Source organism: Leptomonas pyrrhocoris, assembly GCF_001293395.1.
Source record: "Leptomonas pyrrhocoris isolate H10 chromosome Unknown, whole genome shotgun sequence".
Classification (NCBI taxonomy): domain Eukaryota; phylum Euglenozoa; class Kinetoplastea; order Trypanosomatida; family Trypanosomatidae; genus Leptomonas; species Leptomonas pyrrhocoris.
Genome location: NW_015438357.1, coordinates 1,568,731 through 1,581,977, shown reverse-complemented (window position 1 = coordinate 1,581,977; position 13,247 = coordinate 1,568,731). Strand labels below are relative to the sequence as shown.

Sequence of the window (13,247 nt, the reverse complement as noted above, 5' to 3'; positions counted from 1 at the left end):
GGAGGCGAGGTGAGACGTCTCGCCTCTCTCTCGCTGTGTGTGTGTGTGTGTGTGTGTGTGTGTGTGTGTGTGTGTGTGTGTGTGTGTGTTGCTAGCTTTCATTTCGGCCCTTTTCTGTCCGCTTCGCATTGCTGCTTACGCAACGGCTTTTATGAACGTCTGGTCTGTTCTGATAAGTTATTCCACTTACCCACCGAGGAAACGTGAATGATTCTCAAACCTTCGAAGGCGGATAGAGGCTAAATGGGTGACAGTAATAGCGTTGAGTTCGCATGAGTTAGGTGACGAGTTGAGACAACGACGACAACAAAATAGTATTTTCTCTCTCTCTCTCTCTACGCGAGCATACGGGAACTGCTTTTGTGATGTTGACTGAGGTCCCCCGTAAGTAATGCACGGAGCCTCACTTCCTCTTTTTTGTGCAGAAGCATTTAGTTCCACAAAGCAAAAGGGCACCATACGGGTCGCATGTGTTCCCCACTACTGCCTTTTCGTTTGTTAAGGTACTTGCTGCGAAGTGAGCCCCTCAAGGTAGCTTTTTTTTTTTTTTTTGAGAGCTTGCGCCAGGAAAAAAACGCCGGGAGTTGAATCGAAAGCCTCACGTTGTATACTTTCCTTTTCTCTTTCTCTCCTCTCCAGTCGACCTCTCTCCAGGAAAGGCTGTTTTCTTTTTTTTTTCCCACCGTCCCGCCCCTTTTCCAACCCCACGAGGTGGAAATGCAGACGATCTGAGTCTGCAAGAAACTCCCTTTCGTAAAGTTCTAATTGGTTCTAAAATAAATATAAAAAGAAAATAACGCTGTCTACCCTTAAAGGAAAATGAAAACGATACAGGGATGTAGCGACACTGTTTTGCACTTTATTGATCTTTCTCCTTTCTCCTTTCTTCTTCCTTCCTTCCTGATCTGAGAGTAGTCGACTAGAGTTTTTCTTTTGGAGAACTCGGCGCGTTCGCCGTTTTCTCTCCCTCTTTAGATTTCGTTTCACTCAACGGCTAAGTTGTTCTCCAACGACCATGCCCGCGCTGCATAGCTTCAAACACGCGATGCCGAGTGTTTTGTGTCCGATGCCTAGCTCTACCGTAAGACGAGTGTTTAACCATCCCTCTTCTGATTCTCTCTCTGCTTCAACCTCTCTCCACACAAACAACACGTCAAGTTCGTGGTTTGAAGTGCAAAAGGCATGTATGTATGCATAATACGACAACAACACAGCATTAAATAATCTACCTTAACATACATTAGGCTTCTTTTTCCCTTTATTGGTCTTCTACACAACATCGTGAACTGTGACGTGCTCCCTTTTTTTTTTGAGTTTTTCAGAACTCTGTTTTGTTGGTTTGTGTGTCTGTTTTGCAACGCTGCTGAATTGCAGAGCTGCACAGCTCACGCAAACCGCATTTTTATTTTCCCTCTCACTGGAACTACGCAATTAAACGCGATCTCTTTTTTTTTCCTCGTCGTCACCACGTAAACGTCACTTTCGCGTTGACCGGCTAATTGGAAAGTGCAGCAGGAAGGCTTCCGTAAACATTTAAACTCCTTCTCTTCGGTGACTTCGCTTCAATACTACCGTTTCCTTTGTTGATTCTTCTACGGCGAATTAATATTTCCTTCGCGTTGTTGTTTATTTATTTTGTCACTTTGTTTTTTCCAGAAGCGCTAAGGGCGTAGAGGTATATATTTTGTGATTGCCTCTCACCCGTATGAAAGACGTTGCATCCTTGAGCAGTTTACCTCGACAGGGCAAGAAGTTTGTTACGTGTTCCGCGTCCTCTTTTTGTTCTCCTCTCTTCTTTTTGTTTTGTTTTGCTGATCAAGCGCGATGACATCAAAAGATGCTAACGAGGAAAGTGCTTCCCGGCGGGTGGATGCCGCCGCCTCTAGAGGGATGGTATCGCCTGCTTCCGGCGAGTCTGCCGCCCCGCCTCGCGTGACGCCGCTTCCGCGAAAACAGATGAGTGTGCTGACTGTTGTACTCATGTCGGAGTCTATTTGCGGTACAATGCTGTTGCCTTTTGTGCCCCGTTTTATCGCCTACTTAAAGCACATCATGGTGGAGGAAGCTGGCTACTACACCGGCATCCTTGTCGGTCTCTTCATGCTGGGCCAAGTGGTGAGCAGCAAGCTGTGGGGCTACCTGAGCGACACCTACGGTCGCAAGCTGCCACTCACCACCGGCCTGCTGGCAAGTGGCGTTGCGATGCTGCTCTTTGGTTACTCCAGAAGTTTCATTGCGTGCTGCGTGCTGCGGTTTCTGCACGGTTTCTTCAACGGTAACACCCTCGTCGCCAAGACGATGATTTCAGACATCACAGACCGCACCAACGAAGCGCAGGGCTTTGCCTTGGTGAGTATCACGTGGGCTGTCGGCACGCTCTTTGGCCCTTTCATCGGCGGCTTCCTCTACAACCCATCAGCCAAGCCGTACCTGCAGTGGCTCGCTGGTGGCTCCCTGCGGTCCTTTTTTGAGAACTACCCCGCCTTCCTGCCGAGCCTCGCCATTTTCTTTTACACGATGGTTGCCTTGACGTTTTGCGTGTTTTTGCTGAAGGAGACGAACGTGCATCGGAAGCACTTCAAGGACACAAAGCTGGGTCGCTGGGTGAGGGAATTGCAGGCACGCCGCGAGGGAGCAACCGCAGCGTCAGATGTGGTGCTCGTCGCAGAGGCGGACGCCGAGTTGGTGGACGGTGGGTCAAAGCGTGTTGCGGCGCTCAACGCAGGAGACAAGCAAAACGGCGCAGACGCCGCCTTCGGCGAGGTGCGGGAAACGTGCGCTGGCGCCGGCGCGGCGGTTGCCGCTCCTGCTCCTGCACAGCCGACCCTCCGGCGAAAGTTGACCTACGCGCAAGCCATGAGCATTGGTGCACTGCGGAACATCACGATCTTCTACATGTTACTTGCCGCGTCGGACATGACGTATGGTGAAATTCTGCCGCTGTGGGGTAACGCGGAGAGCGGTGTGGGTGGGATGGGTCTCACGGAGAACGCAGTGGCACTGCTGATGCTCACCTACAGCATTCCGTCTATCATTGCGAACCTCTACTTCCACCACGTCTGTCGCTTTTTCAGCAATGAGTACATCGTCTTTTGGCGCTACTCCCTCTCTATGTACACCGTCGCCACGCTCATCATTCCTGCTGGGTCGAAGATGGGTAATGGGGGCTACTACTACGTCATGCTTCTTGGCATGGCCCGTCAGGTGGGACTCTTGTGGTGCTACAGTCTCATTCACATGCTGACCGCAAAGGCTGCTCCACTCGGCTGCGTTGGGTCGGTATATGGCATCAGCCAGTCCTGTGCCGCGGCCACCCGCTGCGTTGTCCCCTTCATCGTCGCCCCACTCTTTGCGTGGTCGCTACGTAAAGGTCACATCTTCCCCTTCAACTACTACCTCGTCTTTTTGGTGGCCGCCGTTCCGGCGGCAGCGTCGGTGCTGATGAGCTTCTACGTACTGATCACTCGCACCGAGGAGTGTGAGCTGGACTTCGCGGCACAGCCGGCTCTTGAGAACGACGCAGATAACGCCGACTCGCCGCACCGCCGCACCGCCTTCGCGGACGGTGACGATGACGGGGAAAGCGAAGACAGGGACGGCCGTGAGAGCGTGTACATGTCGCTGGCGAGTTCTTTCTGCACAAATCCATTGCACGACACCTACGTGAATCTGCCAGCGTTGGAGCGGACGAATGCAGAGGCGGTGCAGGAGATACGGAGGCACCGTCACCGCATCTCTGGCGAGGGCAGCGCCACTGCCGCGGCGGTGCACCGCTCTGGCGCGCTGGACGCAGAGGACGGGCGGCACACCGTCGACACGGACGAGCGCTATTTGCCATCCTTCTCTCGTTCCTAAAGCAGAAGGAAAAAAAGACTATAGTGGACGTACGCTCTTTTCTTTTGGTTTTCCTTCCAATTTGTCTGCGCACTGGGACGAGACGTTCATAGAGACCAAAGGCAAACGCTCACAAATGACAACTATGTCCTTTGCTTTCGAATGTCAATGTCAGTGTGCTTCACTAACGTGCTCCTCCTCCTCTTTTTTTTTTCTTATTGGCTGCCTACCTTACTTTCCGCATTCCAAATGCGCTGTCTTCTTTCATTTCGAGATGCTCTTCTTTTTCTTACACTTTCTTGCTTGGTCACCGAAGCTCAGGCGTAGCAAGACCTCCAGTCACCTTCACCGCATAGACGCGTTCGCCCGTGTGCTTGCTGTTGGTAATCTTCTGTCACGCGGAGAAGCGAATGATAAAACTAATTTCAACGAACAGTCTGTGTAATAACTGAAAGTAAGAAGAAAAAACAGGACTTGGTGTAGCGTTTCTCTTCGCTGTGTGTTTGTCTGTGCGCTTGGTACAGCTCTGTCTCCTCGGCGTAGTATTACTCGCAATATGTACCACAAGTACTCACTTGCGCCTTGACGGGGCACGTCTTGTACACTTTTCTGTTGTTGTTATTGTTTACCATCTTTCTCACTGCATGCATGTCCTATTCCACCTTTTGCCTTCGTTCTCCACTTTCATGCTTACCGTTTTTTCTTTCTTTCTTCCTCTTGGTCTTCCACAACGGTTTTCTCTCGGCAGGAAGAGTGAATACTAAACCCCGTAAGCGATACACACGAACCTATTGCGGCAGAAAGCGCGTCCCACTTAAGAGAGTCCTGCTTGTACTTTTTGCGCTGATAGAGGGAAAGAAAAGCTGTCAGCGGAATCATCACGTATCTTTCTTGCCAAGAATACTACTTCACAGTTGCTTGGAAGGAGGCAAACAAACACAGTAATCTCTTCCTTCGGTTCCTCGTTGTGTTGTGCCTTTTGTTGTGTGCCGAGGCGCGCATTTTCGCTCGTTTGCGTTGACACACAAAACTCTTGTACGGGCAGTTGCAATCTCGTACTCACCTGCAGCCACGGGCACGGACGCACGAGCACCTTCAGTCGAACCCTACCAAGAACCCACCAAACACAAAGGAAGAAGAAACCATGGCAGGATCACGAAGGTCGTGGTCGCTTCTCGGGAGCACTTGTCTGGTGCTTGCCTGTATCACGCTATGCACTGAGATGGCCAGAGCACAGACTGGGTTGCCGGAGAGAATAACGTACTATAACGACGGAGAGGCGCTGTACACCGATAACGCTGCTGCAAAGACGTTTGATTCCTCCATGTCGATGTGTTCCGCAAACGGGTTGAACCTCTTCAGCAGTGAGACGCTTGCACGTGCGAAGCGCGTGTGGTCCATGATAAAGAAGCACGATCCTAACCCAACCGGCTACTCCACCTACACGTCGCTCTCCCAGAAGACAGGGACAGGAGAGACGTTGTGCAACTACAACAACAACCCTTTCTACCCACCCTCGTCAAAAAATCCGAATATGTTTTACTGCGTCTTCACGATCCAGTGGGGCCTCTTCTCAAAACGGGTAATGGCTTACCCGTACGGGGACCAGCCTGGCTTGAACATCTACCAGTGCGGCTTTAAGTACTACACGAATCCGCAGAAAGTTCCGTGCGGCGGTTTTATGCCTTACGCTGCGGGTCTGAAATGGGACGACGCCTTCGATCAGCCCAACGGTCAGAACTACACGCTTATTACCACCAAGGCGGCTGCAGATGACACGGTGTTGGCCAATATTGGCCCCGTGGCCCCCCAGGACTACTACCTCCCCGTTTCCAAATTTGTGACGGCGTGTGAGGCGCAGGTCTACCAGTACCCCCCGCCTCAAACCTTCACCCCCACGCAGCCCTCCTTTATTCTCGGCTACAAGGATTTGACATGGGTGCAGAAGCACTGGTGGGTGTTGTTCCTCATCATCGCCGTGGTCATTCTCATTGTGCTCTTCGCCATTCTGATCTTCTGTTGTATTACCAGTGCACCGCCAAAGGAAGGCCCGCCCATTGCGCCGATGGTGCTGCGCGAGCGCAACGGGCAGGCCTACGTGAACGCCTCAGACGACGACTCCACGCCGAAGTCACGTGGTCTCTCCATTGGAGAAGTGAACCGGGCTGGCTCCAACGGCAGCAACTACGGCATGAACCAGCGCCAAGGGTCGGGTATGATGATGCCGATGATGCCGTTGCCGGTCGTAGACCCGGAGGATCTGATCCAAGCAACCCCGTCCATTTACTCCCAAGATGACGTCATGCAGACCGCGCAAGGTGATAGCCGAGCCTCCTCTGACGAGGACAGTGACCACTCCGGGGAAGAGAGCAATTAGTAGCACGACGGCCTGCTTGCAAGAAGCAGTCGTCTCAGAGTGCGCAACGGCAAGAAAGAGGAGTCGTTTCAGCAATCGCTTCCTTTTCACATGTACAGACTCACCTGCCCACGCGCAATGCTCTTTGTCTGCGCCACCACAAAGATGTGCCTATTGTTATTGTTAATATTTTCCTTCCGTAGTGTAGGTACGTGTTCTCTATTGAACATTTTATTTCTCTCTTTTGTTTCATCGTTGTTAACAACTGAAAAATAAACGCTTTCTTTCTGATAAAGTGGAGAAATCCCGAAACACAAAGGAACACACACACGCACACAAAAAGAAAAGATTATCTTTTTCAATGGTTTATTTTGTCTGTTTTTTTTTTGCTGACACCACTGCTAAGAGTGTTCTGTGCTCGCTCTTCGAGTTGTTATCTTCTTTTTTTTGCTATCTCCACAACATTGCGATGTGAACAACTTCCTCTGGTCGTAGCCGAAGAGTGAAGACACCGATCAGCGGAGACAGTTTCTTTTTTTGCCCTTTTGTTTCCAGATCCTTTTTTCATTCCGTCATGTTTCTTACTGTTTCATTCGCAGCTAGATTATATTTGCCCCCTTTTTCAGTTTTATTCAGTGTGCTGTGCGTGATGGTCACTCTTTTCCATTCTCGTTTTTTTTTTAACTATTCTCTGGTACGATTGTTTGTCTTCTCTCAAGGGCTAGGTTGCTGAGCGTTTTATTTTTCTGCTTTCTAAAAGGCTCGTAAGGTATAACAGCCTCATCGACGTCATTTTCATTGTGTGTCTATTTTTTGTTTGTTTGTTTGTTTTGCGTGTGTGTGTCTGTCAAGGCTTTTTTTTTACTCTTTCCCTGCCTTCGTATGTATGAAACAATATCTCCCCGTACTTCTCTTTCTTCTAGATTTACGGAGGTAAGGAAGGCGTTTTGCGGACTCGCTCAATTGGGTACGTGTCCGAGCCGATTGGAAAACGTCAACAACACTGTGGCGTTCCGGAAGCAAAAAAAAAGAGAAAAGCACGCGTTCAACATAGAGCGGACATTTGATCGGTGTGCATGTTCATGAGTAGCGAGCTATGGAAACCACACTGTCGAAGTCGGGAAGGGGATTGTTTTTTTTCCTGTTCAGCTATTGCTTCCTTTCTATTCCTTATCGCTGCGAAATTGACCTTCCCTCCTCCGTGTTGTTGTTTGCTTTGCTTTCCTTCAAGCGTATACATATCTTTGTATCCGTGCATGTTTCGCTGCAAAGGAGTGTAAAGGGTAAAGCGGATGCTTATGCAGCTGGATCGCAATTGGATGACAGACTTCCGCGAGTCGCGTTTTGAGACTGTTCTTGCAGCCACGTTTTCTTTCTTTATTATTTTGTTTTCTCTCGTTTGCTGAAATCGTCATGCTTTCCAAAAAAAAAAGGAAGCATAAAGGAACTACGTGGCTTTAACTCATTCACCTATATATAATACTTGTTTTCTCTTGCTTTCTGTGCACATCGTCTCTTCTATATATATCTGATCTCTCGTGCTGTGAATTTTGTCTTTCTTTTCGTCTTCTCGTAAAAACAGTTGTGTTTTGTCAGAAAAAAAATACACAAGGACATAAACGTTTCAAAAACGGTGTTCTCTACGTTGCCAATGCGGTACGAGTTTTGGCGTTATGACTATGGTGCTCATCAAACGTCGCACACAGATGTGGATGTTACCGCTGTACGAAAACGACAGTGGGGGCCACCATACACACCCACATACACACGTAAACGATTCTCATGAAAACGCGATGGCGATAAGTTGCGTACGATTAGTTTAGCTCGTGAAAAGGGAGGGAGGAGGCTTGCGGAAGACGTGTTGCGTCTCGGTGTTCCTTTCGTGCTAGACTTCGTGTACGTACTTCGTTTTATTCGCCTTTTTACGTTTCTTCATACAGGTGCATGAAGGTGTGTGTGTGTGTATGTTAGCGCATCCCAAGCTAGCCACTTGTGACTGGGCATGCGGAAGTGCGATACGGCACGAAACTCTCTTTCTTTTTTCGGTTCTCTTTACTACCATCAAATGAACCAGTGATGCTCTACAGGTTTTCTTTTTGTTTTATGTCTTCTGCTGAAATCACTCCCGTACTTTTTGATCCTTCTCTTCTTTATTTGACTCATTCTTTCTCGATAATTTCCTTTACCTACATAATATTTAAGAAAGACACGCCTTTCCAGATTTAGCGAATCACCCCCCGCTGTCCTCCAACGATTGTGGCGTGCGCAAACAGGAGCAGAAAAGGTCTCTTTTTTGGTTTTGAATTTCGAATCGAAAGGAGCGAGCTGTTGTGAGCAATGGCCGTGTGCATTCCATCTGTGTTGGCCAACTTTGTGTCGGATTGCGCGGATATCGCATGCGCGACTGAACTGACGGCAAACTACTTCCTGTCCGCCCTTGTGCCACCAACTTCGATGAGCCTACCTCAAGTTACCTTCACGGAGGACCTCCTTGGGCCAGATCAACGATGCGGCTCAGTGGATTTGTCTTCCTGGCTCGCGGCGGCGTCCACTGCTCTCGCCTCCGCGGCTTCGGCACCGTATGCACCTGAATATGCAGTGGGGTCAGCGGCAACATCCTTTTCATCATCCTCAGCGACAACTACGGCGGCGCCGAAGCCCACTTCAACTCATGTGTGGCGTCCGATTGTGCTTGCAGTGGTCTGTACGGTGTTGCTCACCTTCCTCGCCACTGACTCACTTCTACTTGTTTTTGTGCAACGAAGGCGTGCGGCGTTGCGCGCGGTTTGCGAGGAGAGCGACCACTGCCCAACGTAGTGGATGAACATGATTTATTCTCTTTTTCTTTTTCTGGTTTCTCTGCTTTTTGTACGTCCTTTTTGTTCTCTCTTAACACCATCAGCCAGCAAAGAACAATCACGAAAAAGGTCCGAGTGTGTGCGTGGGGAGAGGGAAGAAGCCGGAAGGTGAACGCGAGAAAAGGAAAACCGCAGACAGCGAAACGTAAAACTCTGTCTTGCCGGTCTTTTAGCAGGGCAGCGAGAGAGTTCAATGCTCACTGAATGGCGTAGCTACGATGCGTTTTTTTCCGGTGGTATTCTTCGTGTTATTATTACCCTTTTCCGTTTGTTCGTTGAACGGGAAGGGATTCATACGATTCTCCGCGTCCCGTTGTCAGATTTGCTGCGTTATGCCAACGTAGCTGTAGTTGCTGGTTTTTTCCCCCTGCTCCTACGCTTGCAATTTCACCTCTTTCAACATCCACTTCCCCTTCATCGTCTTTGCTGCTTCTGCCTTTCTTAACATCACGATGAACCTCTCTCTTTGCCTTCCTCGTAAATGATGATCATAATAATCACGTGATTCAAACGCAGCCCCGTGAAGCTCTCTTTTTGTGTTGTGGTTGTTGTGTTCCGCGTAGGTCACAGCAACAACTTCTTTCCTTCGTGTTTCCTCCATGTGTGCAACTGTTTTCTCTGGTGGTATTGTCGTCTCTTCTCTCCGTTTTTCTCATTGGAACAGCAGAACAACAGCAGTAAATTGTTTCCTTCCTTTACACCTTCCGGAGCGTTGACCGTAGAGAACCGCAGCTGGCCCCACTGCTCCTCTGCCTTCCTCTGCCTTCCACTGTCGTTTCTCCTTCGTTTCCCGTTTACGGTCAGCAGTTTCCTCTTGCATTTTCTACTGTCGTTCGCTTACTCCGCGCTCACTCCACGTGCTTTGCTCTGAGAAGGGAAACCCCGAAAAGCGAATCCATGGCTCGCCCAAAGAAAGATGCGAGGGCGGCAAAGACGGACGGTGCCGCGGCCGAGACGTCGCGTCCGTCCTCGCAAAAGCAACGTGCCCCAGTGAAAGAGACGCCGCTGCCGTGGGGTCAGCTCGCGATTCTGTGCGTTGTGCTGCTCACCGAGAGCATCTGCTCCACCGTCCTCATCCCCTTCACCCCTAAGTTTGTGACCTTCCTGCAGGGGTGGGACGCGGCCTCCGCGGGCTACGCGGCCGGCTTCCCGGTCGGGCTTTTCATGCTTGGCCAGGTGCTCAGCGGCAAGATGTGGAGCTCCATCAGCGACAAGATTGGCCGCGTAATCGGTATCAACGTCGGCGTTTTGGGGTGCGCTTTGTGTATGTTTTTCTTTGGTCTCAGCGGCAGTATCTGGACAATGTGCTTTTGGCGCTTTGTTCACGGTCTGGTGGCGGGCTGCTCGATTATTGCCAAAACAATGATCAACGACCTGACCGACTCCACAAACCGAGCCAAGGGTCTGGCGTTGGTGAGCCTTACGTGGGGCATTGGAACCCTCTTCGGCCCGGCAGTGGGCGGTTTCTTCTACGACCCGCAGAAGAGACTCGGCCTCTCGGAGACGGGCTTCCTGGCCCGCTACCCCGCCTTCCTGCCGAGCTTCGTTGTAGCACTGTACAACCTCTTCTCCGTCGTGATTAGCAGTCTCTTTCTGCACGAGAGCAACAAGGCGGCCCGGCCGCTCCGGGAGGTGCTGCCACCAACACTGGTGAAGCTTTTTGGCCCCCTTATCAAACTCCTCCAGCCAAAGCTGCCGTGCGACGAGGTGGTGGAGGTGACGGTCACGTCAGAGGAGGTGCACGCGGCCGGCCCAAAGACGACGCCTGCGTCTCCGCCGCCGCAGCCCGACACGGTGGTCGTCAACGCCGAGCCTGCCCCGCCGCCGCCGCACCAGTCTTTCGGTTTCAAGCAAGCCTTGACGAGACCGCTGCTGCGTCGGGTGTTGATTATCTCGATGCTTATTTCGTGCTCCGACATGGCGTTTGCGGTGATTTTCCCGCTGTGGTGCGCCGCACCGACGCTGAACGGCGGCCTCGGTCTAACCCCCTCCTCGATCTCCGTGCTGGTGCTGGTGAACAGCGTTCCCGCGGTGTTAGCGAACATCGTGTTCGCCAGGACGATCCAAATCGTCGGTGGCCCGATACTGTTGTGGGAAATTGCGCAAGTGCTGTATGGGATTCTGACGTGCATCATGCCCTTCGCCACCTCGATGACGCCTGCGGCTGGCTTCTACTACACCATGGTGGTCGGCATGGTACGGAAGGTTGTCGAGTGCTGGTCCTTTGGACTTATCATGCTCATCGTCTCCATGACGGCCCCGCCTGGCAAGGTGGGCATGATGTTTGGCATTCAACAGTCCACCGCGTGCATGGTACGGTGTGCGGTGCCTTTCATCTTTGCCCCAGTGTTCGCGCGGTCTATTAGCTCTGGCTACGTTTTTCCCTTCAACCACTATTTCACCTTCTTGCTCTGTTTAATTCCGCTGCTGATCAGCGCGTACATGTCGCACTTCATCTATACCCCCTCCGAAGACGGCAATGAAGAGGAGGTCGAAGATGTGGACAGCACGGAGGCCGTCGATGAGGAGGCCGTTAGCGATGCACGGCGTTCTGGCATGGGCTCGGCTCGTGGTTCAGTGCGCTCGCGCTACAGCTTCTTCGGCGCCGTTCCAGGGGACGCGCAGGAGCGCGAGTCGCTGCTGGTGAACAGCAGTTTCGCCAACCTCGCCAACTCGTTCGCGACGAACATTATTCCCGGCATGCCGCAAAACACAATTCTTGCCGTCCCGGTGGGGTCAACGTTGCAGGTGACGGGAGAGAACGCAGATGCCACAGGGTTGGGGGAGAGGCGTGGTAGTGCAGACTCCCGCGACGCCTCTAGCCAGGAAGGGGATGAGGTAGACAACGATGAGGAGTACTCCTCTCCGGATGCGGAGATGGCAGAGGTGGCCGCGACAACAGGCGGCAGCGGTCGAGAGCGCGAAGGCCGCCGTATGGCTCAGCGCGGCAATCACTCAGAAGACGAGGAGCTTCCGTTGTAAACCGGCGGTTCTGGTTTTTCTCAAGGTTCAAATATATATTTCTATTCTTTTCGAACCTCACGCCCGAAACAGTAGTGTAAACCTTATCGGTTTTTTTTCTTTTATCGCTCTTTTTTCTCTCCATGGATAGTGTGTTCCCATGATGGTTGCGGTGGTGGACCTGTACGAGGACGACGTAAGCTGAATCCTGCTCTAAAACGGCTACGCATCATTTGTTGAAGTTGCGCCAACCCAGGGCAGCAACGAATTACTTTTATTAGTAGAGCGTGAATCAATGCGACGTGCGAGTTCTGTTCACATTTTTTTCCTCCTCTTTCTGAATGCGTTTGGCGTCGCAACCTCGGTGTCTCCTCATAAACGATGCGATCTTGACGTCGTTGTGTGCTTGTGTGCGCATAGGAGAATATTTCACCGCAGATGCTTTTGTTCATGCTGCTGATCGTCTTAGAAGTTGGCGCGTTTTTTCCTTTCGTTGTGTTTCCGCGAAGCTTTCGCGCTCCGCGAGCACAAATGTACGTTGCGACCGAGTAAGCACTTCGAATGGAAGCTTTTATCGGCAACTGCAGACAGCACACACAGAGCCTCACACACACACACACGTTCTTTTTTTTTCTTTCTTTAGTTTCTCTGTTTTTGCTTCTTTCTGTTTTGGTGTTTTCTGAGAGCTTGCGCCAGGAAAAAATCGCCGGGAGATGAATCGAAAGCTTCATGTTGCACTACTATCCCTTTCTCTTTCTCTCCTCTCAAGTCGACCTCTCTCCAGGAAAGGCTGTTTTCTTTTTTTTTCCCACCGTCCCGCCCCTTTTCCAACCCCACGAGGTGGAAATGCAGACGATCTGAGTCTGCAAGAAACTCCCTTTCGTAAAGTTCTAATTGGTTCAAAAATAAATATAAAAAGAAAATAACGCTGTCTACCCTTAAAGGAAAATGAAAACGATACATGGATGTAACGACACTGTTTTGCACTTTATTGATCTTTCTCCTTTCTCCTTTCTTCTTGCTTCCTTCCTGATCTGAGAGTAGTCGACTAGAGTTTTTCAACTGATGGAAGCGCTCTTTCACGAAGTCGGCTATGCGTTGAGGGAAGAGATCAACGTTACGCATGTTGCAAAACACGTGAAGACAAAGTTTCATCAACTGTACCGTGTTCAAAACGAAGCCAAAACAAAAATGAATAAAATTCTCTGTACTTTGTTGTGTGTGTGGTGGGGNTGGGG

At 50.8% G+C, this 13,247-nt stretch overlaps 5 protein-coding genes across 6 annotated transcripts; all 5 read left to right on the top strand.

The window, feature by feature from the left end:
• Window positions 1-914: 914 nt before the first annotated feature.
• Window positions 915-3,855, top strand: ABB37_00502 (hypothetical protein; the record flags this gene model as incomplete). Of its 2 annotated transcripts, none has more annotated exons than XM_015796706.1 (1): window positions 915-3,855. In XM_015796706.1, the coding sequence occupies exon 1, from the start codon at window positions 1,825-1,827 to the stop codon at window positions 3,853-3,855; it is 2,031 nt and encodes a 676-aa protein (XP_015664714.1). In that variant the 5' UTR covers window positions 915-1,824. The 2 variants fall into 2 exon arrangements, with proteins under 2 accessions (XP_015664714.1, XP_015664713.1); XM_015796705.1 differs by having other exon boundaries at window positions 1,158-3,855.
• Window positions 3,856-4,581: 726 nt separating this feature from the next.
• Window positions 4,582-6,211, top strand: ABB37_00501 (hypothetical protein; the record flags this gene model as incomplete). Its single annotated transcript, XM_015796704.1, has 1 exon — window positions 4,582-6,211. Exon 1 carries the CDS (start codon window positions 5,057-5,059, stop codon window positions 6,209-6,211), a length of 1,155 nt encoding a protein of 384 aa, XP_015664712.1. The 5' UTR covers window positions 4,582-5,056.
• Window positions 6,212-8,527: 2,316 nt separating this feature from the next.
• ABB37_00500 (hypothetical protein) lies at window positions 8,528-9,007 on the top strand (the record flags this gene model as incomplete). Its single annotated transcript, XM_015796703.1, has 1 exon — window positions 8,528-9,007. One exon carries the CDS (start codon window positions 8,528-8,530, stop codon window positions 9,005-9,007), a length of 480 nt encoding a protein of 159 aa, XP_015664711.1.
• Window positions 9,008-9,563: 556 nt separating this feature from the next.
• ABB37_00499 (transporter-like protein) lies at window positions 9,564-12,030 on the top strand (the record flags this gene model as incomplete). The annotated part of the gene is made up of 1 exon (XM_015796702.1): window positions 9,564-12,030. Exon 1 carries the CDS (start codon window positions 9,946-9,948, stop codon window positions 12,028-12,030), a length of 2,085 nt encoding a protein of 694 aa, XP_015664710.1. The 5' UTR covers window positions 9,564-9,945.
• Window positions 12,031-12,722: 692 nt separating this feature from the next.
• On the top strand, window positions 12,723-12,935 carry ABB37_00498 (hypothetical protein; the record flags this gene model as incomplete). Its single annotated transcript, XM_015796701.1, has 1 exon — window positions 12,723-12,935. One exon carries the CDS (start codon window positions 12,723-12,725, stop codon window positions 12,933-12,935), a length of 213 nt encoding a protein of 70 aa, XP_015664709.1.
• Between the last annotated feature and the right edge of the window lie 312 nt (window positions 12,936-13,247).